At 40.7% G+C, this 25209-nt stretch overlaps 1 protein-coding gene across 3 annotated transcripts in view; it reads right to left on the bottom strand.

Annotated features, from left to right (window-relative positions):
• Nucleotides 1-971: 971 nt before the first annotated feature.
• fermt2 (FERM domain containing kindlin 2) overlaps nucleotides 972-25209 on the bottom strand; it is a 52903-nt gene continuing 28665 nt past the window's right edge. Inside the window, exons 5-16 of one of the 3 annotated variants that reach the window (XM_061695699.1) lie at nucleotides 23648-23680; nucleotides 17973-18198; nucleotides 17793-17895; nucleotides 16423-16530; nucleotides 13419-13553; nucleotides 12357-12406; nucleotides 10554-10678; nucleotides 10363-10469; nucleotides 10053-10271; nucleotides 4913-5037; nucleotides 4089-4230; nucleotides 972-3117 (exon numbers count right to left, since the gene is read on the bottom strand). In XM_061695699.1, the coding sequence (XP_061551683.1) occupies nucleotides 2944-3117; nucleotides 4089-4230; nucleotides 4913-5037; nucleotides 10053-10271; nucleotides 10363-10469; nucleotides 10554-10678; nucleotides 12357-12406; nucleotides 13419-13553; nucleotides 16423-16530; nucleotides 17793-17895; nucleotides 17973-18198; nucleotides 23648-23680 (1547 nt within the window). In that variant the 3' untranslated portion in view covers nucleotides 972-2943. The other 2 variants (XM_061695700.1, XM_061695701.1) reach the window with 2 other exon arrangements.

Raw genomic sequence — 25209 nt, 5'->3', positions numbered from 1 at the left:
AATGTATTCCACGAGGCAATTTGATGAAACATAGCAAAAGTGTCAGGTAATGATTGAAGTTGAATCTAGGTGAAAGAAAATTATGGTCACATGGAAAACAATCAACTCTGCTTAGAGAATTTAGTTTAAAAATCATTTTTAAGGATGCTCTATTTTTTTGATGGAAATTTTTTTTTTTTACAAAAATCTTTGAGCAAATGTTTATATTTTTTTAATTTCCCCACAAATTGGGTTAACTTTTATTATTTACATTCACTTTTTACTGAGATAAAAAAAAATCGTAATGAATTAAAAATAAAAACACTTCAAAACTAACTTAACTTTTTTCCCTCGTCATTTTTTTCTGTCCGAGTGAGTTGTAGCAGGTGCCCGATACGATGCCCGCTCATCTAAATGTGCAAATGGAAAGACAAGGCAACCACTCTTCTATAATCTCTCCTCTGTGTGCGGTTTGATTGGTGTTGACAATGGAGAGAAGAATCCTTCTGAGGGGGTCAATTTTGGGAAGCCAAATCCAAGTTACTGCACTCCCCTCTGGTGGGAAAATGTAGTTAGTGCAAGTGTGGTGTGTATTTTGTTGCAAACTGCTTTTGTACCATTTTTTTTTTTTTTAACTGGAAAAACAATACAAGGTGCAAAGTTAAAATCACTTTACAGTATTTAGAATTTTACTGCCACTCACATGAGAAGTAACGTTACAACCGAGCTGTAATATGAGAAGTCTTGTTTCTAAGAACAAATTCTCATTCCCCCCGCACCCAAGGTCATACCATTTCAAGAAAATTCTTTAACTATTGTATAGTACATTCATCTGATTAAAGTCAAATTTGTTTCTGTAAAAAAAGTAATTTTCTGACAATTAGATTTATCCCCCAGGATGTTTTTTTTTTTTTTTTTAAATTCTAAGAACAGTCCGAATTTTGAGAAAAAATATTGAACTTTGAAACATTTTGAATTAAACCGAAAGAAATCAAGTGAGGCATTAAATAAAAATTAATTTTATTTTTTTTTAAAATAAATGCATGTATTTTTACAGTCAAAAACAACAACAACAAAAGAACAGGACATGCACCGTCACTCCTGACAAGAATGGCAAACAAAACAAAGACAACTTCATATTTTGTAAAATACTTTTTGGACGACGACAAAAAGCTGCAAAGTAGTGTTTGAGTAAAAGAAACTAAGGCATTTCCGTAAATTTAGGATATTTTCATCTTAACGTTATGACTGACAATGGCATACGCGCTGTCATTCGTCACGTTAAGAACACATGCACACACACTTGCGCACAAACACACGTGCACAAACGCACACAAACACTTACCCCTCAAAGCAGAGAGAAAAAGACTGTACAATTCTATAAAAGCTGTGTTTTTACATTAGTTACAAAAAAAAATAATAATACTTCACGTTGCTTGCATAATTCATTGTGGGGTGGTGTGTGGCCTTTGCTGGTGCGTTCTCATACAAATCCTATTGAGAAGACGAATAATACTATGTGGCGTGAGAGACGGGTAGAGGTAATATGAGGATTATTTTACACGTCCGTTTTGTTAGACCGATTGTATTAAAACAAAAACAAAAAAAATGCGGATAGTAATATTTCATAATTTTGCTCAATATTAAAAGTGACTTCACACTTCATGCAAAGTGGGTGTGGTCTCTTAGTGGAAGATAGTCCAAGTAGCCCAAATTCAATGTTATGGTGTCCAAGTGCTTACAGGGGAGAGGGTGGCTTTTAGGACCTAGGGGAGAGGCTGGGGAAAGCCCTTTGAGCAGTTATTCGATATCATACTAGATCGCTCATGTGTCCAGGTACTAGTACGCGCTGTCCTCACTGGTAAGGCAATTCATGACACTAGTAGAATGAGTGTCGTTTCTAACTGGTAATGCTGTTTCCACTACTGCCTTCTTCAACGGCATGACATTTTTCACACTAGTAGAAGAACTATGTGTTACTAGTGAGGCAAAACAGTGCACTAGTTGAAAACTGCCTGCTTTTATTACTGCTATTTTGCCCCAGTCAGTCTACTAGTGCACTGTATTATCTTAATAGTGAGGAAAAGTACCGCTTTCCATAGAGGCATGTGTCCCAAACTAGTAGCCTCATGGACCCTAATAGTAGTGCCAAAGTGCCAACTAGTAGTTTTGCCTCACTAGCTCACTTACCTCAGTAGTAGCTGTCCTCCTAGTGGACTCTGGTCATCCTACTAGTGAGCCCAGGTCATCGTACTAGTCCGCTCTCATCATTCTACTATTGATCTCTCATCATGCTACTAGTGCACCAAATTATCTTACTCATGAGAAGTAAGATTAATTTCCATGAGTAACGTAGTTGTCCTATTAGTGCGACCTCGTTCTACTACTGTGCTGAATTGACTTACTAGTGAGGACAAAGACCACATTTGTACATGGACACCAGGGCACTAGTAGGAAATCCAATAAATGCGCAAATGACTTCGCATAGAGGGATGTGTCAGACACTAGTAAACTCCTGGCTCTTACTCATAGCACCAAAGTACCCCCTGGTAGTTGTGACTCACTAGTAATTGGTAGTTGTCCTACTAGTATGCCAGAGTTGTACTACAAGCATGCAAAAATGTTACGGTAGTGTACAAAAACATTACTGGTAAGACGGTCGGTCATTCTACTAGTATGCTGAACTGTCATAATTATATGTAGATACCAAGAATATTGAATAAATAGTATACTATTATTTATTCGATATCTAGCTTGAGGTCCATCTCCTAGTATGTTCTTTGTCCTCTCTAGTAGGTCAACTACATGTTACTAGTGAGGCAAAAGTGCACACTACGAGTGCCATAAAATTCAACTAGCCACCATGTAGCGCGCGCGCTTTACTAGTGGGAACCAAGAGCGTGGCAATCCATGGATTCGGTTCTGATAAAGTGAGCGGGTTGTGGTCCTGCTCATTAGGTCCGGTCAGACCCACCCGCTGGTGAGCTTGTAGAACATGTCATCGTCCAGAGTCTCGTTCTGGTCCTTGGCCCGCGTGGACAGGAAGATGTAACCCCCGATGAACTCGTGGACCACCTTGCAGTCCACCTCGGCGCAGATGAACGACAGGCTGGGCTCGTCCGCAAACTCCACGGTCACCTGCAGAGGGCGCCAGACAAACAAACAAAAAGAAGACGGATAACAGACGCATATTGAGGCTCCATGCTATTGCCGTTAGCATCTGTGCGTGAAGTCATTGTGTATGCCATTGAGATTTATTTCAGAGCCAAAGCCTTGACACCCTATGTCTTAAAACCCACACTATGAAACCGTAAACCTGGTTTAAAACCCCACTTTTAATCCCTAACCCTGGTTTGCAAGGAGCCTAACTCGAAACCCTATTCCAGGTTTGAAACCTCACATTGTAAGCCTAACCCATGGTTGAAATTTTAACACTCGTTTGAAGCCCTACATTAAATCCAGACCAATGCTTGAAAGCTGAATTTGAAACCTGGTTTCTAGTTTGAAATTTGAACACTTGTTTGAAACCCTACTTTGAAACATTAACTTTAAATCCTGACCCATGCTTAAAACCCTTCTTTCAGAACATACTTTAACACAGTCTTGAAACCGTAACCACTGCCAAAAACCCTAATTTGAAATCCAAGCCCCGGTTTGAATCCATTTTAAATTGTAACTGTGCTTTGAAACCGTAATTTGAAACCTTACTTTCACACCTAATTGAAACCATAATTTGAAGCCCGAACCCAAGATTTGAAATTTGAAACTCTAACCCAAGCTTGAAGCCCTTAGTTGCAAGCCTACTTTTAAATCTCAAGTCCCAAATTCATTAGATGAAAGCCAGCATGGCTTGAAACTCTTAACATAGGCCCTGAACCCAAACATTGGTTTGAAATCATACTTTGAAACCCTAACCAAGGCACTAAATCCTAATTTAAAAGCCTAACCATGGCTTCAAACCCTAATTTGAAACTCAAACCTTGGCTTGAAACCATACTTTGAAACAATAACCAAGGCTAGAAATCACAATTTGAAATCCTAACCAAGGCTACAAACCTTTATTTGAAACGGCTAAAGCTAAGCTAAGGTGTTTTGTGTGTGTTTTGTACCATCTTGATCTCCCAGTTGACGTTCCACTGTTTCATGTTGCTGAAGCGCCAGGTCTTGATGGCGTCCCCGGTGCCGGCGTCCATGCGGATCAGACGGTTGTACGTGATGCCAATCAGCTCGTCACGCTTGCCGCCCTGGAACCTGATCGCATATGTGTGTGAGCGGGTACCGTGACGGAAGGGCCCGCTTCCAGATCCACTATATCAAAATCGTAACGATTAGGGAGTAGGGAATGAGTGAAGGATTCCAAACGCACCGACTGCATTCGGAATCATTCACTCATTCCCTAATCACTGGACAGTATATGAATTTTTAGTGGACCTTTCAGTGAGCATTGTGGTTCACCATTTAAAAATCCCTACAACAGTGATTAGGGTGTAGGGAATGAATGAACGATTCACTGCGTTCGGAATAATTCACTCATTCCATAGTCCCTAATCACTAGAATGTACAGTGAAGCCTCATTTATCGCAGGAGTTAGGTTCCAGGACTCAGCGCGATAAGCGAATTTCCGCAAAGTAGAGACACCGTATTGATTTAATTATTTAAAGTGTATTTTGACCTTTTAAAACCCTATCATATTATTCATAGGATAATCATTTCATAGGATATCACATTATTGCACACTACTTAGCAATAACAATTGAAATTAAATTTAAAAAAATAAGATGGGTACTGTAATAATGTCCATATCTTAAAAACCCTGCGAAGTCGTGAATCCGCGATAGTCGAACCGCGAAGTAGCGAGGGTTCACTGTATAGGCATTTTGAGTGAATGTTTAGTGAACTACTACTGTATGTTATCGTCTAAGACTAATCGTACTTGGCCAGGAAGTGAGTGATTCCGAACTCTGGCAGCGACTGCCACGCCTGGATGAAGCGCATCTTGGCCTCAATTAGACTCATCTGGGCCACGTTCTGGTGGGCTTCAAGGATGCGGGCTGAGATCTGAAATACAGATACGCATGCACGCGTTAAACGCTACTTGTGTATGTTTGATGAGCCATCACCAAGACCCCCCAGAGTGTCACCAAGTTGGACAGAGGAGCTGATGTCCCAACCAAGGGCTAAAGGAGAACTCCAACCCATGCAACACTGCATGCATTGAATGTATGTACACCCGTTTTCTCACCACCTTTCCCTGTCACCAACCCACAATGGGGGATCAAGTAAGCAATTTTCTCCCTCCCTTCTGTGGTACTGTAGATCAGCGCTGTAACAGAGGCAAGCGACAGCCCTAATCCATGCTAGAAAGCCTACTTTCAATCCTGAACCTAGATTTGAAGCCCTACTTTGAAACCATAAAGATGGCTTTAAAACTACTACTTTAAACTCAAATTTGAAACCTCAACTTGAAACACTAACCAAGACTCGACCACTATTTTGAGACCTTCACCCTTAGTTGAAACCCTAATTGGAAACTAAGTGTCTTTAAAGCCTAATTTGATACCCGAAAGCCTAATTTTAAACCCTATCCTAGTTTAAAATTAGAACCCAGGCTTGAAACCCTACACCTGTCTTGTAACCCTAATTTTAAACTCCCAACCCCAGTTTGAAACCCTATCCCTGCCTTGAAACCCTACTTTGAAAACCCAATTTAGTTCAAAAGTGAAACCCAGGCTGCAAACAGTGTATTAAAACCCCAATTTTAAATACAAACTAGTTTGAAAGCTTAACCCGGTCTTGAAACCTTAACCTCTTGTTTGAACCTATATCCTCGTTTACTACCGTTACCCAGGTTGTAAGCCATTATTCAAAATCCCAACCCAGACTTGAAACACCATCCTAGTTTGAGACCCTAGTGCAGGTTTGAAACCCTATTTCAAACAGGCCGGGACAGATGTGTGAAGTTTTGCCAACCGCTCTTGTTGTGTTGACAGCAACTGTTGCTGTCCGCCAAGTATGTTACATTACACATGACACCAGATGCTGGCGTCATCTACTGATCAGATTGAGTGATGCCCTGTCACTGTATGACAGCGTGCACAGTTTTGCAAAATCCCACTTTCAATGGGTTCTGTGTAAAAGGCACAAATGGCAGATCCCTGTTATTGCCTATTTGGCCATTTTTTTGGAGGATCTCCGCATGAAAGAGTCTTCTATGCCTTTTAACGAATTTGAGCTGTGGCTAAATCAAAAAGAAGACACTGTTTCTTTGAGTCGAAAGTTGAACTCCAGATGCTGACGACTTCCCATTCCTAAGGCATTAAGCGGTCACATAAAAGCCAAATAAATGCGGACAACACCAGTGTGGGGACTTAAATCATTGAAGCGGATCATCTCGTGCATTACATATGTGGTCCTTTAACACAGAGATGGGTTAAGTGTTAAACAGGTTAGAAGCTAAATCTAGCACGCTCACTGCTATTTGACACTAAGATGTGGTTACATGAGAGGAGGCTACTACCTACAAGTGGTCAGGTTATCAAACATGCACCCAGTGGACACTCAGGATCAACTTACCAAATCCCTGATTAAGCCTTGCTGGAGAGGGAGGACAGAAGGGATGAGAAACGCAGGAGAAAGAATCAAACCGACTGGACTCAGGAAGTAAAATCATGTCCACAAGGATGTAGTAGGTAGGAAAGAAAAGAACATTTAGTGGTGAGTCATTGAGATGTCGGCTTATTCTACATTTGATCCCAAATTATTCATCTTTGCCAAATTAAACTTTAATTTGTGAATGAGGAAGGCATTGTATTAGGGATATAAATTAATCTAAAACTTTAATTGAGATTACTCACTCTTTGAAATATTTTACATTCACTTTTTTGTGTGTGCATAATAAATACTTTATTCTACAGCATGCACAATAACCACGAAAAATAGGCACAAAATAGTACATTTTATATCAATTTTACATTTTGACAAAATTATTTGTATTATTGTATTATTTTAAGTTACATTTATATTATTTTATTTGTATTTTCCCACAAAGTTAAGATACCATTTACTGTATCTCCAACTACAATCAGGACACTCGTATGGTCCATAGCTCAAAAAAAGGAAGGGCGGGGGGGGGTTAAAATAAGTTTTAATAATACTTAATATTTTAATATATTTGTTTCTACGGGGTTTCTATTTGTGAGGGTGGTGATTTTGATATAATATTATATATAATATAACAAAAAGTATATATACACTGAAGGCTATACAGTATTTATATACAACACATTTTTCATTGTAGCCAAGCCCTTGTGATTAGAAAGCTTTCTTCACATGAGTCTAGTTTTCAATTTTACTCTCAAATTCTCAATCTTATTCAATGACTATCAACTCTAAATATCAGTTTCTTACCCATTCACCTCGAACATTCACAAAATGTTGCTTGTGTATGACAATCTCCTGCAATTCCTCTTAGACCCACAAGAGTTTGTAATTTCTGTTGGCCATTTGTTTTTCCTGACCACACACACCCAGGAAGTTGATTGTTATTGTGTTGTTTTCTCTTCTCTTAACATGTGCGATTTGGATGGGGAATTCCCGTGTGTGTGTCTCCACTGGGACTTTCTGTTAACAGGAAGTCCTCTTTGAGGTGGGGGTGGGGGAATCAAAGCTGACATTGCTTTTCCCAGGCAGTATGACCACCACAGTATTATTTGTACTGTTCGCTTTTTACAGGATACCAGTTCTTTTGAATACTGTTGTCCACATTTGTATTGAAATGTAACCACATGGCGTGAGTAAGCTATGGAGACCACCTCACCCTCCTCCTAACACACTGATGGCAGCAGTGTACTCAGCTGTTCCAGCGCGCGCGCGCACACACACACACACACACACACACACGCACACGCACACACAGCTGATGATTACGTTAAAGCACAATTCATCCTGACTTACATGTGACACGTCTGCATGCGGGTAGCAACAAGCAGCAATGGGAAGTAACCAAGTTCAAATACTTCGTTACTCTCAGTAGATTTTGCAGGTATCTGTACTTATTTATTTTTCCTGAAGACTTTTTACCTTTACTCCCTACATTTGAAAACGGGTATCTGTAGTTTCTGCCCCTTACTTCGTCCAAATAGGCTCTGCAAATGAAAACTCGACGTAAAAAAGACAGAAGTCAACTGAGGTTGAGATCTTGGGGTTTTTAAAAGAGGAAAAAAGGGACAGCAGCGACATGGGGAAACGTGAACCAGGGAGCATTAAAGACGACTACAACAGATTGGGAATAACTTGCTTGTACCAATCTATGGCCTTTACTGTACACTAATAATTTGTGGCAAATGCATTGTCTTGTGGGAGCCTAAAAAAATCACAAGCTTTTGGCATTCAAAAATTCTTGTCTAATCTGAAAAAAACATATACAGTACTGCCCCAAATTAACGAGTTATCTAAAATATGAGTTTTTGTCTAAGATGCGCACCGTCACTTGGACCATTTTTTTGCTTTGACTTGCAAGCAAAAACTTGAGATACAAGAGCTAGATTATGGCAGCGAATTTATAGATAGTGAAAACGCAGACATATGAAATAACACTCACAGGTGTGTGCATATATATATATATATATATATATATATATATACACACACACACACACACACACACACACACACACACACACACACACTAGACTTAACGCCGATCGGATCGGCTTGATCAGTATCGGTCGATAATTAGCCTTTTATGCTGATCGGCGATCAGCCCCAAAAATCCTGATCGTGTAAAGCCCAATATATACTTTATCCTCTGCGTAGTATGTCTATAAGCATAATATATTATAATTATTATTATTTTTCCCCCTCTTCTCAGTATGAGCACTATGTAAGGTAATAAAAGACGGAAAATATTTTGTGTAGAGATAACTGGGATAGGCTCCAGCACGCCCGCAACCCTAGTGAGGATAAGCGGTACAGAAAATGGATGGATGGATGGCATTTGTTTCCTCTGTTGTAAAAATAAATATGTAAAAATTCACTTCTACTTTTTACTTTCGTACTTTTTTTTTTTTTTTTATTGCCATACCTGGCAATGAGGGACGGGCCGGGGGGTCCAGGGACCCTCAAGTCTACCGAAGTACGTGTTACTTGGTAGGACAGGAGGGGAGAGCATTCCAGGGTAAGACAAGGCCGATGCCAGGAGGCACCCATCTGGGAAGCATCAGACGCCACTCTGTCCCAACCCACTCCCCCAGCAGAGAGTCATCAACAAGTCAACAAGCTCCCACTAAACAATCACACAGCCACAACGCAAACCATATGGTGCCTCACTGAGAGCACACTGCTTACTTTAAGACACACTCGCTAGTTACTTACAGGTTACCGGAATGTACTGTTATTGGTTTCTGCCCCGAAGTACAGGTTGTTATTGTGGTCTTTTGCTGTTGCTTTTTTGTTCAGTCTTTTTTTTTTTTTTTTTTTAAATCTTTCTAAACCCCAGAATTAGTAATGTTGTTGCTATTTGTTCCCTGTTCTCTCGCCGTCCCCTTTCAAACTACACACTAGTAGATGACATTATTATTGTTATCTTCTATTATTACTTTTTATTGTTTCCATATCTGTCTGTCCCTTCAATTCAAGAAGCAGCAGATGTCTTGCTATTGCTGTTTCCCATTTTTTGCTCAAACGACACATTAGCTTTTGTTCTTAATTTCTGTTGCTGCTCTCTTCTCCGTCTGTTCCTTCTCAAACCAAGGACCACTGGTGTTTCTGTTGTCATCTGCTTTCTTTTTTTTGTCTGCCCCCTCTCAAACCACCTACTAAAAGGTTATATTATGGTTTTATTTCTTTTTTGCTGTCATTTTTTTTTCTCCATCCTTTCTCAAACAAACTTGTTTTTTTATTTCTCTCCTCTGGATGCCCTCTCAAACTGAGTACCAGGGGTGTTATTATTTCTATGGTTTTCTTTTGCTATTGCTGTTAGTTGTCTCTCGTTCTCTTTCTGTACCCACTCAACCGTGCACTGTCCAGTGGCAATCACACACACACACACACACACACTACAACCTCCGACTCACCTGCTTGTTCTTGTACTTCTTTAGGTAGCGCGGTGACACAAGGCACTCAGGGTTGATGTCTGTGGTGATGGGCTCGATGAATTGTGGGTCAGGGTTCATGTGCTGCATTTTTAGGAAGGACAGGATGTTCTGCACCTCCAGGTTGTAGGAGCTGTCCGCCATGGTCTTCCCCTTGGATGCCAAACGACACGCGGCCATCCAGTGGGCATACTGCTTCTCCTAGGGGAAAAGGCACCACAATCCTGACACTGAACTCAAATCCAAGTGTTCAAAAATTCAGCACTATTGACAACCACAGTGGCGGGCTCACCGTATCGCACCGCAGCCAGATCTCGTTCATTCCATCCGCCACAGGGATTAGCAGCTTGATGTTGAATTTCTGACCTGATATGTTCACATCCGGGGTCACCTCGCAGCCTACAATGACAGCATGGCATTTGTTAGAGAGAGGACATACGAGATACGTGTGTGAAAAGGACAGTGTTTTTTATTTTTATGCACCTCTGAGGTTCATTTGGTGAGCGGGCGTCCCGTGCGCCTCCTCTTTACTCTTGTAACAGGAAATTGTGATGTCTTTGAACGTGCACCAGTACTGCTTGTAGCCCTTCAGTGTCAGTTTCTTGGGTCTGGAAAATACATCATACATAGAAGTTAATGCAGTTAGTTTCAGAATAACAGTAGTGTGTTAAAAACAAAAAACAATAGCTTTATTTTTCCATACAAGCTAAATCTAGTGGGAACACTACATATCCTTTTCACAAGGGGAAAATGTGTCAAATGGGTTATTCCTTTACATGAAAAGAAATATGATGGATTTTTCTTTAGAAATTCAAACATGCTGAAAGAATTTGCTTTCCTGTAAATCACTTAACTAATAATTATTTGTACACGCACTGTACAAGAGCTGCTTCACATCTGTGTTGAGCTGAGTCTGGACTATCTTCCACAATCTCTCTGCATTTCTTGAACATTTCTTAAAAATTACATACACCCATTGGTTAAAATGAAGGTAAACTCACCATTACAGTGAACGCCCACACGTTCACAGGGCGCCATTCATCTATTTGCGGATTTTTTGAGGAACCTATAATCCTTTATTCGCAATTTTTTGTTTGCTCAGGCCAAACTCATATGTAATATCAAAATATTGCTGTGGTGCCATCTTATTACCAAACAACAATATTAAACAGAAGGGACTAGCTTCATTTAGTGTTTTCCTCGTGGATATTCATTATTCGCGCCAGGGCTTGGTCTCCATGCCCCACAAAGAGCAGGGCTTCATTATATTCCACTGGCCACAATAATTTTGCTTATATCTTTGGTACATCTGTAATGTTTCTTATGTCTTATTTACAACATATTTCATACAGTTTTGATTTATCTTCTTTCATTCACAGTGGGTCTTCTTTGGGGTAGTCATGCATGTGTATAAGGGTGGGGAAAATACTGATGTTGCAACGTACTGTATCGCTGTCATTTACAAAGCAGTACTGATAAATGTGATACAAATATCGGCACTGTCGCCATCTATAATCTGCCCTGCATGTCCTCTTAACACTGCATATCAAATAAAAAGAGGTTTCATTGACAGTTTTTATTAAATTCTTGTCTGTAAAAAAAAAAAAAAAAAAAAAGCTTCAGACTATATTTTTATAGCAAAACTGATTTAATTTATTTCACATTTTCTGTCTGTGCATGCCGCTTCATTATGTTTTGCCTTCAGTTCAATAGCTATCGGAATGTAGCATAGGTATTTTTCTTCTAGTATTACTGGCAAGATTTTGTTAAAAATCGTGTGTGAATGTATATGACAAATCGGTGTATTCTGACGTCAGCCTTGCATCAACCGTGTAGATTCAATCTCTCGGTTTACACTGCAGTCGCATTGGGAGATATCCGATTCATATCTACGTTTGATCTGAAATTTTGTCACGATGTTGTGTAAATTCAGCCTGGCAGTGATGTCAAGCCAAGGTGGGATGCAATAGCATTAATGAGGAAATGCATTTTCAAATCAACCTCAATTCGACCCCCTCTCCGCCCTTGAATTAGTCTGTCAGCAAAGGCACAAAGCCAAAGACTGAATACACTTTAAAACGTGCTTAGTCTTAAACTTCAAAGCTAAACAGAAAGGCCTATGGCAAACAATCTAATATGGATATTAAACAGGCCTCAGTGTTCGCAGTTATTTAAGGCCATTTCCTGCTTCCTGCTTTTTGGATAAATGCGCCACCCTACCCCCACTTTAGCAAGGTTTTCTGAATGAACAAGCTGTCTTGTGGTATCAGCTCGAGGTGGACTTACTTGAAGACCTTGACGTAGTCCGCCAGCTCGGGAATAGACGTGATGTCACCCTGCGAGGAAAGGGGGGGAGGAAAAAAAAAAAAGACCATTGACCAAAAAAGACCAAATCCAAACATTGTTGTTAGCTGAAGCTGAAGAAAAGCCTAACAATTAACAAGGTTAAACAATGCCATGCTCAGCTGACTATCGAGCAGTTTCATTTTGTTTCAACGTTCATTACACAACAAGGAATGCAGACCAGAGTGGAACCTCTTAAAAGTGGAACTACACAATATTTCCCATTTGAAAAAATGACGATTAATTAGTTCCAGGCACAAACTGCCATCATAAAACCCATTTCAACTGTATAGTGAGCTCCAACTTTTTTGGTTGGGCATTTGTAAATTCACGTATTTTCAGGTTGTTTTTTTGTTACCATCTGGTAGCATTTTTGTGACAAAGAACTATTAAAGTGAGTTGAGCAGCTTTATTGAGAAAAAAAAGTAGTCATTTTCTACCATCTAGTGTCATCATTAGGCAATTATAGTATAAACCTTTGACCTTTAACCACAGGTGTCAAACTGGTGGCCTGGGGGCCAGATCCGGCCCTCCATTTTATGTGGCCCGCGAAAGCAAATCAAAATTGCTCTTTGTGTTCTGGTATAATACCATTGAGATATTTGCAAGCATTTTTGTGTTACCAATCCCACTTTGAAAAGAAATGTAATGGTCTAAAAAGATGTTTTTAAAGGCTTCTGATTTCAAAAATGGTTATTTATCAATGTGTTATGTATACTGTATGTAATTACAGTATATGAGGTAATCTTTGATTTATATGGGTTCACAGTTGTAGCGGCCCTCCGAGGGTAGTCGTAACTACGATGTGGCCCTTGACAAAAATGAGTTTGACACCCCTGCCTTAAACCTCTGGATTTTTGTGATTTGCGGTAGAGCTGTGTCCCTATCCGCCGGCCCGTAACCAGTTTCAATTGACATTTGATGCATTTTTTTGGCCCGAAAATGTTTGTGGAACTCCATATGGTTCCACTTTTGGGGAGGCTCATTCGGCGGGTGTCTTCCTACCAGGGCATTGGACGTCTTGCCTCCCTCCAGCGTGATCTCCAGGTCGGAGAGGGCCGCGTCCACCTCGTCCACCTCCTTCTCGCTGTTGTTCATGTGGTTGTCCGACGACATGACGGACAGCTTGTTGATGTGGTACTGGCGGGAGGGAGAGAGAGGATGGAAGGGGGTGTTACACTCCATGACAGGGAATCATGAACACTGAGTTCAATTCATTTTGTGACCACACTCGTGACTCAAATCTCAAAATCAACTTTCCTCATTGAAATGATTTTGAAATTTTTTGACCCTTCAAGTACCAGTTTGCCTGCAAAATGCACAGGTTGTATGACCAGCTTGGTGATTTTTTTTTTTTTTTAATAAATATGTAACCCCAGTAGGTGTTGAATGACTGAAGTTTTTTTTTTTGTAGTTGACTATAATGAAATATAATGTATGGGGAAGACATTTGAAGTCAATGTTGTAAAGTGTCACAAGGCTGGTGCATGTTGGATCGTACAACTTATGATGAATAAAGTTCTCATTAGCACACAGTTGTCGTCTGTGCATTATTTGGCATAACATTTTGGCAACGAACATGGAGCTTTCTCTTCGAACCGCTGCGCTCGTTCTTCACAAACAGTCCTGTGATCTGGGTGGTATGAATATTTTAAAGACTAGGGCCAATCGGAATAGCCAGAGCTAGTGAGGCTAACCACTATTTTCATCCACGACCATCTTGTTTTCCTACTCTCTGACCTGCGCAGACAAAGACTGTCGCCTTGTTGGCCGGCCATTGCACTGCTCCACATGGCCTTATAGTCTGGCGACGGCACCAGAGAGACGAGTTGAAAGTCCTCTGGAAATTGGCCAATCCGCTACATGCGGAACACCACGTGACCAAACCCAGAAAACAAGCAAGCAGACTTCCTGTGTATGCCACAACAACAAGCAAAACAATAGGTTGATGAAATTATTGTTTGAACCCGAACTTGCTAAAAAAATATTACAGCTGGTGTTTTCAGACAAAGTGAAATACATGCACAGTGTATTATTGATTTACCCGTAAACATATATTACATATCTAAACATGAACGAAACCTAAATATCAGATATTGTCATCTTCGGTGGCTTTGTGGTAACATCTTGTTTTAAAAAAAGACATTGTCGACGTTTAAAGTGCTTTGCAACATTCCCTTCCATTCAACCACTAATTCTTAAGTAACCTTTTTGTTCTTTATTTTGCTAATAATACAGTCTATCAACAACCAGCACAGGGCGCTTCCACTTCTTAAATAAAATGTTATTCTCCTCCATCATTAGTTGAGGGTATCTCCACTTTATAAAGTCAAAATTATGTCAGTCATTTGCGCCATTGGAGTGCAGTAAGCCATTAAAACACCTCTTTTGAGAACTCACATGAATGATGATTACGACAAGAAATTGCTTCCTTGTCCGACAATTTATAGTTGATGTAATCGGTTAGAAAACATAAAAAAATTCGAATGAAACCCATTTTACCCAAATTTATGACTAGTAAATAAGGAAATAAAAAAATTACTTTTCAGAGTTTTCGCTTAACCAAAAGTGGCCACGATAGAGCCAACAGGTAGCTGAAGTAGGAAATTTAAAAAACAGACAAAAATCCACACCCTTGGGAAGTTTCATTACATTTGCATTAACCCAGCTAAAATGATTGGGAAAAAAATAAGCCAGGTGGACACAAATGGCCAGCATAGAGCCCAAAAGGCTAGGAGGTGAGAAGTAAAAGAATAAGCGTCAACATTAGCCACAACAACACGGAATACAAGTTGTTGACAAATGCTATTTCTAATGCCAATCCTCTTCTGTTATTTGAATGAACAGCTGTCGACCAGTGAGACACCCACAGACACATTCTCATAGTTAATGTTAGCCAATTTGGGACAAAGGGCGCAAATGTGACTCATCACTCCTCTACTGCTCTCTTTTAAACATTTGCGAGGCCTGGCGAGGTTGTTTCCTGTTAGCTGCAAAGTTCAAAATGACCCCAGTCTATTTTCTAACACCTGATTATCTCATCTCAATGTGCCTCCAACAGTAGCTGGCGACATAGTGAATGCGGGCAATCCGGGGTCTTTTTTTAGGCTCTAGTATCCGCCTTCCCCTCTCGTGAAACCTCAGCCAACACTGTGAGATCACGCTACCCTTGATGAAAATTAATATCAAACAGTAAGGAGTGTCCAAACACCCAAGTTAGATTAGCGTCTCTCTCGAGTGAGGAGTAACAGGAAACCAGCTAATTATAACCGTGAAGATGAAACTCATGAGCGAGAACAGTGTCCAACTGGGCGCTGGTTGGTTCGGGGGGCCAAACGCACAGCATCCTGTGACCCGAGGATCGTCTATAATTAACCCCACGTGTGAGGACAGGGTGGCGTCCTCAGGATCATGGCACCCACACTTTATGACGGTCTGAAATAGTAAAGGTACCACCCCAAAGACTAAAGTGGGGTACAAACATACCCGATTCTCAACAGCTTAACTGATTTTTAAAATGATGACGATAAAAAAAAAAAAAATTATTCTACACAAAAATTGTCATGTATGTGCTTACTGATCTTACAGTATCTGGCCAAGAGTTATAAAAGTTGGGAACTTTCCATGGAAATTAATGGGAATAAACTGGAACCAAAACTGAAGGTTGAGTAATAAATGTATTGTAATGCCCTTGCATGTAGGCAAGGAGAGCTATTGATCTTGCTAGGATGTCTGATAATGAGAAAAACTAAATGTTTAGATTTATCGCTTGAATATGATACCTTTATATTAAATTAGCCTAAATTCCCAGTTAATTCCCATTAATCGCCATAGAAAATTTGCTGGCTTTGATCGCAAGGGAGAGAAAATGCTAACATTTGTACCGATCATCGGTATGTGTGTACCCAGCGGGGGAGTGTGCTCACATCTGTAGGTCACCATGGATGACTGAATGTTGGATTTCAAATGCTGACAAAGCATCAAAGACTGAGTGAAAAGTCGGCTTTACCTGCAAGGCGGCAAACATCATCATTTCCTCCTCCGTGCACTCGATTTCCTCCAGCAGGATGGCCCACTTTGACTGCTCGTAGAGCTGGTTCACCCTTATGGCGTCATACTGGGGAGGGAGAGGTTGTTCATGGTAGTTAATATACAAAGAAACATGCACCCAAAGCAGGCTGTACAGTACGATAATAGATGCGCGTAAACCTTGAAAACTACATAATACAGTGGAACCAATAAAGTCAAAAGTTGTTGTACAATTTGTAAACGAACCCAAATATTCTTCCTCCTCAATATTTATTCAAAAAGACAGACCACCACGAAGGATTACGTCACACGAGACGCACAGTTTAGTGAGCATCAAAGGAAAAACTTTCACTTTGTTTTGTTGTTTTTGCAACACTCATTTTAAAAGATGGCCCCGCTTCAACATGGGGAATCAAGTGGTCTTAGAGAGCAAGACACAAGTGAATTCCTTTTGGATTACGCCTTTGCCATTAAAGTTAGTTAATCCTGAGTATTTTCTTGTTTTGATGTCTTAATATTAACCGTATTAACCTGGCATGGACCTTACTGCAGTATTGGAAAGGGTCTAGCTGTTCAGTATAAATTACTTACGCAAAGATGCTAATGAAAAAAGCAGTGCGACAATAACTAAAGAACCGAACAGGGAAGTAAATCCAACAGTGTCGACATAAATTGCAGACCTTGTCTGATCAGTACAACACGACCAATAAGACTCATTACATAAATATCAATTGATAACATCTAATTGCCCTACGGTTGCTAATTTAAATAGCCTAATAGCTAATCGCTAGCGTCCTACTTTTTCCCACCCAGTCACGTGTCTGTCAAGCATTTTCATAGGGTGATTAGTTTATAATTTAGGTTTTATTATGCAGTGGTGACTTGAGATACAAGTGACCCGACTTAAGAGTTTTTTTTAGATGCCAGCTATCATCTGGACTATTTTTTGCTTTGACTGTGAGTGCAAACCTGGGACACAAGTGTATGGTGGCAGTAAACCGCAGTAGACTCACGGCACAATAAGCAGCTGTTTGACAAATAGTGAACATTTAATAAAAAAAAAAAAAGAGGCTTCAAGCTATTTAATGCCACTCCCAATTGAAGTTTAGTGTCAAACTAAACAAAGCAAAGAATTACGACCCTAGTGAGGATAAGCGGTACGGAAAATTAATGAATGAATGGATATTTAAAATTATGAGACGATCTCGAAATAGGAACGAGTCAAAGTTCGACAAACATCCCTGAATGGATTGTGTTAAGCGTTTCCACTATCATGTAAATACTGCAACAATTTAACTTGATGGAAGCATCCTGAAAAAAGTGTATTGACTATGATTTATGGAAAATTACCTTTGGGTTGAGGTCAAAGAAACTGTGGTATTTAAACCTTAGCAGCAACACCTCATTCTCTTTGACATCTTGTTCCATCAGAGACCTGGAGGAGTCCAACCACCTGTACATACACGGTCAACATATTTGTAATACAGACGAAATACAGTGCACAGAGCGACTAAGTGACGTTCCCCTCACCCCTGGTTGATCTTAGCCTTGTCCAGCAGTGACTGCGGTTTGTAGATCTTGACCAAGATGTCCGGGGAGGCGATAGGCTGGCTGACAGCGAGGATGCCGGGGTTGCCCTCCGAAAGGGGGCTGTCGCCGAACCAGGCGGACGTGGGTGACAGCGGGCTGCCGTCCCTTGAGTCGTACGTGGGCGTCATGGTCTTACTGTACAAGCCAGGGCTGGAGTAGATGCTTCCTGAAAGTCATCCATTCAGGGGCTCACATTAGAAACTCTGGTAACCAACAAACTAAAAGTGGAGCAGATACAGCTAAAAAAAAAAAAAGAAAAAAAAGAAAGTTTATTTGATGATACAAGCATGAAATTAAGCAGAAACACTCATTCATGGTGTAGACTAAGAGAAAAAGTGTTCGCCACCAAAAATTCCAAGATGGCACCATACAATGCTTATTGTGAAAACATTTCAACATATTGTTTCATGAATAGCCAAAGTGAGGTTATTGAAATAAACGTTGGCTTGGCAAAATGGTCAACAAATACTGTAACTGCCTAACACGCAAAGTTCCACAGTATTGCTACATATTTGTCCATATTTGATTTTTATCTCTTGCTATAGTCATGTTCATAGAAGTACTGAAAAAACAGTTATGATAGTCATGAACGTATTACAGGTATTAACTGTCTGAAGTTGAGAAACTACTGTACATGGTTTCTTTTTGTGCCCCCGCTATTTTGCAAATTTTTTCATTGATTGTTTTTTACGTTTTTTTTTTTCTCATAGTATACTAACTGCAATGCCGTAGCATGTGGGAAAGAAGCACCACATTCGCCAATGCACTTTTCAGCCCTTCATTTAGTACCGTGAGAATAGTAAAACACAGTGAGCACACTCACACAGGAAGCTGCTGTCAGCCATGGCTCACACCTATACACTTACACACAGACGTTTAAATGTGTTAAAAGCGTGTGGAAGAGGTAAAAATATTAAAAGCTGAAAATACAATTATTTACATTGTCTGTGGCAGATTGTCACCTCTTGCGGGTGGGTCTGAAACGTATCCCCACGATAAACGGGGGTCACCTTACATAATGTATCAATATCATAACCCGATGGCTCATCATTTAAATGCTGTGCAATCTGTAGATTATCCGGATAGTGTTAAAGAGGTTTCTGACAGTTTTTAGTGCACTGGTGGCCAATTTTAAAGAAAAATGGAGGCCATTTTTGATGGCTAGCACTTCTCTCCCCAGATAATGACATATATTGTATAAGTAATATACAATATATATAATGACTATATTCATACCAATTTTCATGCTTTTATCATCACCTGAATCACATTTAGCTGCTCCACTGTAAGTACATATTGACAAAATATGAAGGTGAACACTCTCTCACACTTAGCAGCCCAGCCATGAACCAGCCCCACACATTGCAGATGAGTGGCTTCAATAACGTCGTCCTGGTGGGACTGATGTGGATCAGCATGCACACGATGCACGAGATGATCAGGTTTTACCCACTTAAGGGAGTACACACAAAAGATTGAGAGCCCCTCAAAAAAAGAAACTACACCAGCTGTTGGCTTATCTGGTAAATCCATTGCGTCATTGAGTCTTGTCATTTCTAGTGCGGGAAGACTTGGAGAATACATTTTAAATAAAGTTAGTCTTCGTTTTTTTTTTCGTCTTTGTGAGGTGCGCGTGGCAAATGTTTGGGAAAGGCTGCTTCAGGGCCATGGGATAATCGGGCCTTTGCCGGCTTTGGTCGGTATGGGGGAATATCAGGCTGTAAATCTGTCATATTACCTTTATGTGTGTACCCCCCTTGTGAGTAAAGCGGAGCAGGAGTGCACTCCACGCAGAAAACTACATCGCACAAGTTGGCATAGAGGGGAAGCGGAAAGCTTTCCATGGATATAAGCCAAAGTACTTTAATATTGAGGAGTCTGACAAATATTTCCTGTTGTTTCCATCAAACACCATTACCCTTCCATTCCCGGTCCCCTCTTTTAGTGTCTACAAGCAACACTGTACTTGAATCCCTTCTGAAATCAGGAAGTGGGCTTGGTTTGTGTTTCAAACAGAGGTCATGAGAACAGGGTACAAGCTAGGGGGGGACCCATCCTCAGCAGAGACGGGGGTTATTCATGCGCTCCTTGACGGATTTCCTCTAATGCCCGAGTTCAACGGGTCAGGAAGAGCCCTATCGGTCTCTCCCACAGGGGTCTCTTCAGGAATCCAACAGTGGAGGACCATGTACAAGAAGAAAAAAAGCTGCTTTAAAAACACAACTCCTCCATCCTGTTTACAGACTATCTGATAGGAGAGTAAACGTCACACTGAATGCTTACATGCTCCAACTCCCTGAGACTCCCACACATGGGATTCATAGATAGACCACTAAAGGTTGTTAAGATTGAGACATAAACATTGTCACTCCTTAAAATGGTGCAGTTCCCTCTCAAAACAGTTTTTGCAGTGATGATCTCGCTCAGAAAGCTACTATATTCAAAAGCTGGGCATAGACTGTGCAATGAGGCCTGAATTTTAAATTTCAAGTCTGGACAATTGGATAAATTTGGTCAGTGATCTGGCAGAGTTTCAGAGAAATTGATGCATCTGAGACATATATTAAGTAGAATTTATCCTCCTCTACCTTTCACACAGAACCAAGCAAGGCAGAATAGTACTTTACATGATGTCACTTGTTATGTTACTTGTCAGACAGTGACATTTTTTTTTTTTTAAGACAATAAGGGGGGGAACGTGTTCACAACCCCTTTTCGGCTTTCCACTATTCCTTTTCATACAGATGGGTTGCCTTCAGCCAGAAATTTGGTCATCACATTCATCTCGAACAAGTGATGCAGAAGCCTCTTTTACAAAGTTTATACAAATTTGCCGCATCCAAGTCATCCGTATAAGTACAGCATTTGTCCTCCTTTGCCTTTCACACAGAACCAGGGCGGAATATTACCAAAATTTTGTCCGCTTTCGTACACAGCCTCTGGAATAAGATAACAATATGCGTGACGTCGTCTGTGCCAGTGTCTGGTGTGACATTAATTACAAGTTGGACAGCGGCAATCGCTTTCAACACAGCAAGGCGGGAGAAGGAAGTGTCAGGTGTTAAACTTCACACCTCTATTTAGGCCAGCCGCCAGTGTCTTTCATACAGGCGTCATACCACTTCTGATACTACCGCTGACGATGGGAAATTGCCATCAGCCAGAAATTACACAGTACGCAGATACCAAGCCACATAAATAGACCCAGCATTTCTCTTCCTGTACCTTTCACACAGAACAAAGTGAGGCAGAATATTACCGCAAGTGTGTGTGTGCTTTCACACTGCCACAGGGAATCCTGCTTTCATATAATGTATGTCTGCCAACCGCAAATGCTTTCAAACACAATGATGTCAGTGTCAGGTGTTAACATTTGGCTTTTCCGCTACGCCATTTCACACAGGCACTATCCCGCTTCTGTTATGTCGCTGATACTTCCTCCAAAGTCGTTAAATTGCTGGGTTGCCGTCAGCCAGAAATTTGGTGGTCATATCCTCCTTTGCCTTTCACACAGAACCAATCAAGGCACGATATTACCACAACTGTGTGTACTTTCACACAGATGGAATCCTGCCGATACATAATAAATGTCAGATAGCCACATTTGCTTTCAACACATCTGGGCGGTAGGCCCAGGTGTTGAACTTCACTCCCCCAATCCGGCTTTGTGGTTTCTGGTGTTAAACGTCACACACCAATCCGGCTTTGTGCCATTTCCCTTTTTGCGATTAGTCGACTAATCGGTTATGTAAATTGTAACCCTGCACCAGCAAGCAGTTGCTTTTATTTTAGCATCATTAGCTTCCATCTTGAAGTGTTCAAGGTACGTGCAAATTAGAAATAAAGACAATTAGGTAATAGTACATTCAACTTTTAGTAGATTTTGAAGCTTGTACCAGCATTCCTGACATGTTTATATATGAAGTGCTAATTAAAAGGTGACAACTCTGGCCTTTAAAAACAAACCAAAAACTGCACAATCATGTACAATCACAAAAGGGGAACCTGGAAATACAGTAACCTTTCATGTGTACATTTTATTTTGCTCTTTTCTTATGAATTCTTATGAATTGCACATGCTTTGATGTCGACAAAAAAGTAAACCTCATGAAAGTCTGTTCAGAATTGAGCAACTAATTTATTTTCAATATACATGCATTGCCTTTGATGGAAACATTGTCCCCACCAACGTGGCCGCCAGGTAGGTACGTTGCTTAGCTGGGCTGCTACAGAATCATCTTTATTTGCCAAGTATGTCCAAAAAACACACAAGGAATTTGTCTCCGGTAGTTGGAACCGCTCTAGTACGACAACAGTCAGTCAATTGACAGAGAACACTTTTGAGACAAAGACATTGACAAAAACAGTCACTGAGCAATAAAGAGTTGCTAGTTAACTGGTAATGCCGGTACATTTTTTTTTTTTTTTTTTTTTGACAATTGTGCAAAAAGATGCAGAGTCCTCTAGCACATAGAGCAGTTCGAAAGACTAATATTGCAATAGTCCGACGCAATGACCATTGTGCAAAGGGTCGCCGAGACTTCAAGCAAGTAGTGCGATAATCTGGGACAATGTTGATTGTGCAAATGTTGCAGATACTCCTCAATCAGTGTGCAAATGGAGCGGATATGCAAATAGCAACAACAGATATGCAAATAGTGCAGCGTGGCGAGACTACTACAGTGAGTGCACGAGTAATGTAAAATTGGCCCCACATTGGCCTAGGCCTATCTATCGTCTATTCATATCTGTGGTTATAATGTTTCATCAAACACAAAAGCTGTGTGCTATTGCTAATGAAATCTTCGTTAGACGTATGTTAATGTTTACAGCTTTAAGCAATTAGCTCATTACCGTTAACATTTAATATTACCAGCTAACTAGCCAAATAGCTTCCCGAGATGACTGTCCCTCTTCCTCAGAAATTGAATCAGCCACATCGTGCTTGCATCACTGTCGTGCTCTCATGATAGGAAAGTTCTGTCTCGCAGGTTTTGCATCACATTCCTCTATAGTATTTTTGCTGAAATGCTTAAAGTTTCAGGCTCCGTTGCTAACGCTTGTTCGCCGTAGTTCTTCCGGGTACATCACCGGCTGACCCGGAGGACCAATACTGCGCATGCGCGTCAGCATGGAAGACCCGGATTACCACTACTGTCCATGTGCATCACAGCCAGAAGGGTACAGGCATTTTTGGGTAAAAGTAAATAAATAAATAAACAAATAAACAACGATTATCAAATTAATTGTCAACGATTTTGACCGTGACTAGTCAACTAATCTTGGCAGCCCTATTTGCAACAATTTGAAATGCACGTAAAAACAACTACAGGATCTCTGTTCAATTTACGATTAACTCATACAGTGCTTTTTGATTATTTGTAACAACTACTGTGTATGCTCAGCTCAAGGTAGGCCCAAGCTCTCATAAGGTGGCCCTCTGACTCAGCTGACTTCCCCTCAGAAGAGTCAGATGACCCAGACTACTGCGAAGGTTATGGATGCCATGTGAGCTCCACGCGGCAGCTGTGGTATGGGTGGGGATGAAGAAAAGGAAAGGCGATGGTGAGGAAGCAGTGCTGCAGAAACAGGAGAGGACAGAGGGGAAAGCTTACCTTTGACAGGTCCGATGTATATAATCTCTGAGGCTAGGATGAAGAAAAAAAGGCAGGGAAAATGGAGGACAGCGGAGGAAACATCAATGGGAATATTCAGGATACTTCTTTTAAGGAGGGAAGGAAACAGAGGTGAAAGGAAAAAAGTATGAATAGATGATGGTCATTTTCAGATTTGATAGCGATAATGACTCAAGTTTGCCTCTGTAGAGGCATAGAAGGCCTGCCCATTCTGAGACACTTATTGAAGTGTCAAAACAGGCAAGGCATTGCTGTGAGAGTCCCAAGTGTGAAGGCTGACCCAAGTCTAACACAAACCACGGGCATGACCGTGGAGACGCTTTGCTTAAGTTTTAAAATTGACTCATTCTATGTGCTTTAATGGTCTTGGCACTAGACATTTTCTAAACGGAATATTTAAAAGATAGAGGGTGAGGTCTCCAGTCTCCAAGTGGAAATAATTGGTCATATAACCTCACTGCTATTAACAGACTGTTATTTGTGGCTTCTACCATACGGTGCGGGTACGCTATTATTTATGCGTTTAAGCATAATTTTCAAACAAGGGTATTAAACCAAAATGCTCTTTAAAATGAAGTCAATAAGCGGGGGGAAAAAAATGCAACTTTGGAATTGATCGGTTAATTACATAAAAATGGAGCGAACTGCTTAGTAGTGACCAGCAGAGGCACTTTAGACTCAGTCCTAATTATTTTGTTGTCAAAAAGAGTCCACAACGTCAGCTATGGGAAACAGAGTTACAGCCACGCTCTTAAAAAAAATATTAAAAATAAATAAATACATTTTAAAAAAGTCAAATTAAATTTTGACATTTTGGGGGTCAGTTTACTGGGCCTTTAAACCCTAGACTGTTCAATTCTGCCCATGACAGATAAAGGAAATTAAGGAAAAATGTCCATCCCAGCTCTGTGCATTACTACACTGAGTACATTAAGTGTGCAGGAGTAGTAGTTAGCGACCAAGTCAGTTTTGGTAGTGATTGCATCGCTTCCTCCCTCATCGTGATTTCAATCAGGAGACACAGGCTTGCCATCAAGGCCCTCACACATGGGACGGAATAACGTCACGCAATTTGGCTAGCTATAGCATGTGATCTGATGGGGGTGGGGAACGGATTGTACACATTCTTGTCGTTAAGTGCTCCCTCACAACATCAAACAAAAATAATATATCTGTCCATCGAGAGAAAAAGACACCCTGGAGGAAATGTAATGACGAAGGTTTTTGGGCGTTGGCGCCGTCCTCCATTAAAAGAACTTAAATTGTGTTTTTGGGATGTTCACTGTACATGCAAATGTATGATCTTTTGCTGTGTACTTGGTTTAACAGTGAAAGTGACGCTGACCCTGTTGTGTTCCGCTCCTCCCTGCCCACTTGAGTCATAACTCAGCCCTTGCTAGGCTAAAGCAGGGGGGTGGTTTTGCACAGCACTGTCAGGCGTTTAAAATGGTAGCGTGACCAACTATGTGTGGAATCTCAACCATCCGCCATCCTGCCCGCCAAGGAAGCCAGGGCTGCAGAGCCCACGCAGGGCTCGAATA

This window comes from Phycodurus eques, chromosome 14 (genome assembly GCF_024500275.1).
Source record: "Phycodurus eques isolate BA_2022a chromosome 14, UOR_Pequ_1.1, whole genome shotgun sequence".
Lineage (NCBI taxonomy): Eukaryota > Metazoa > Chordata > Actinopteri > Syngnathiformes > Syngnathidae > Phycodurus > Phycodurus eques.
Note: the sequence above shows the minus strand (reverse complement) of the source record. Positions and strands in the feature narration are given on the sequence as shown.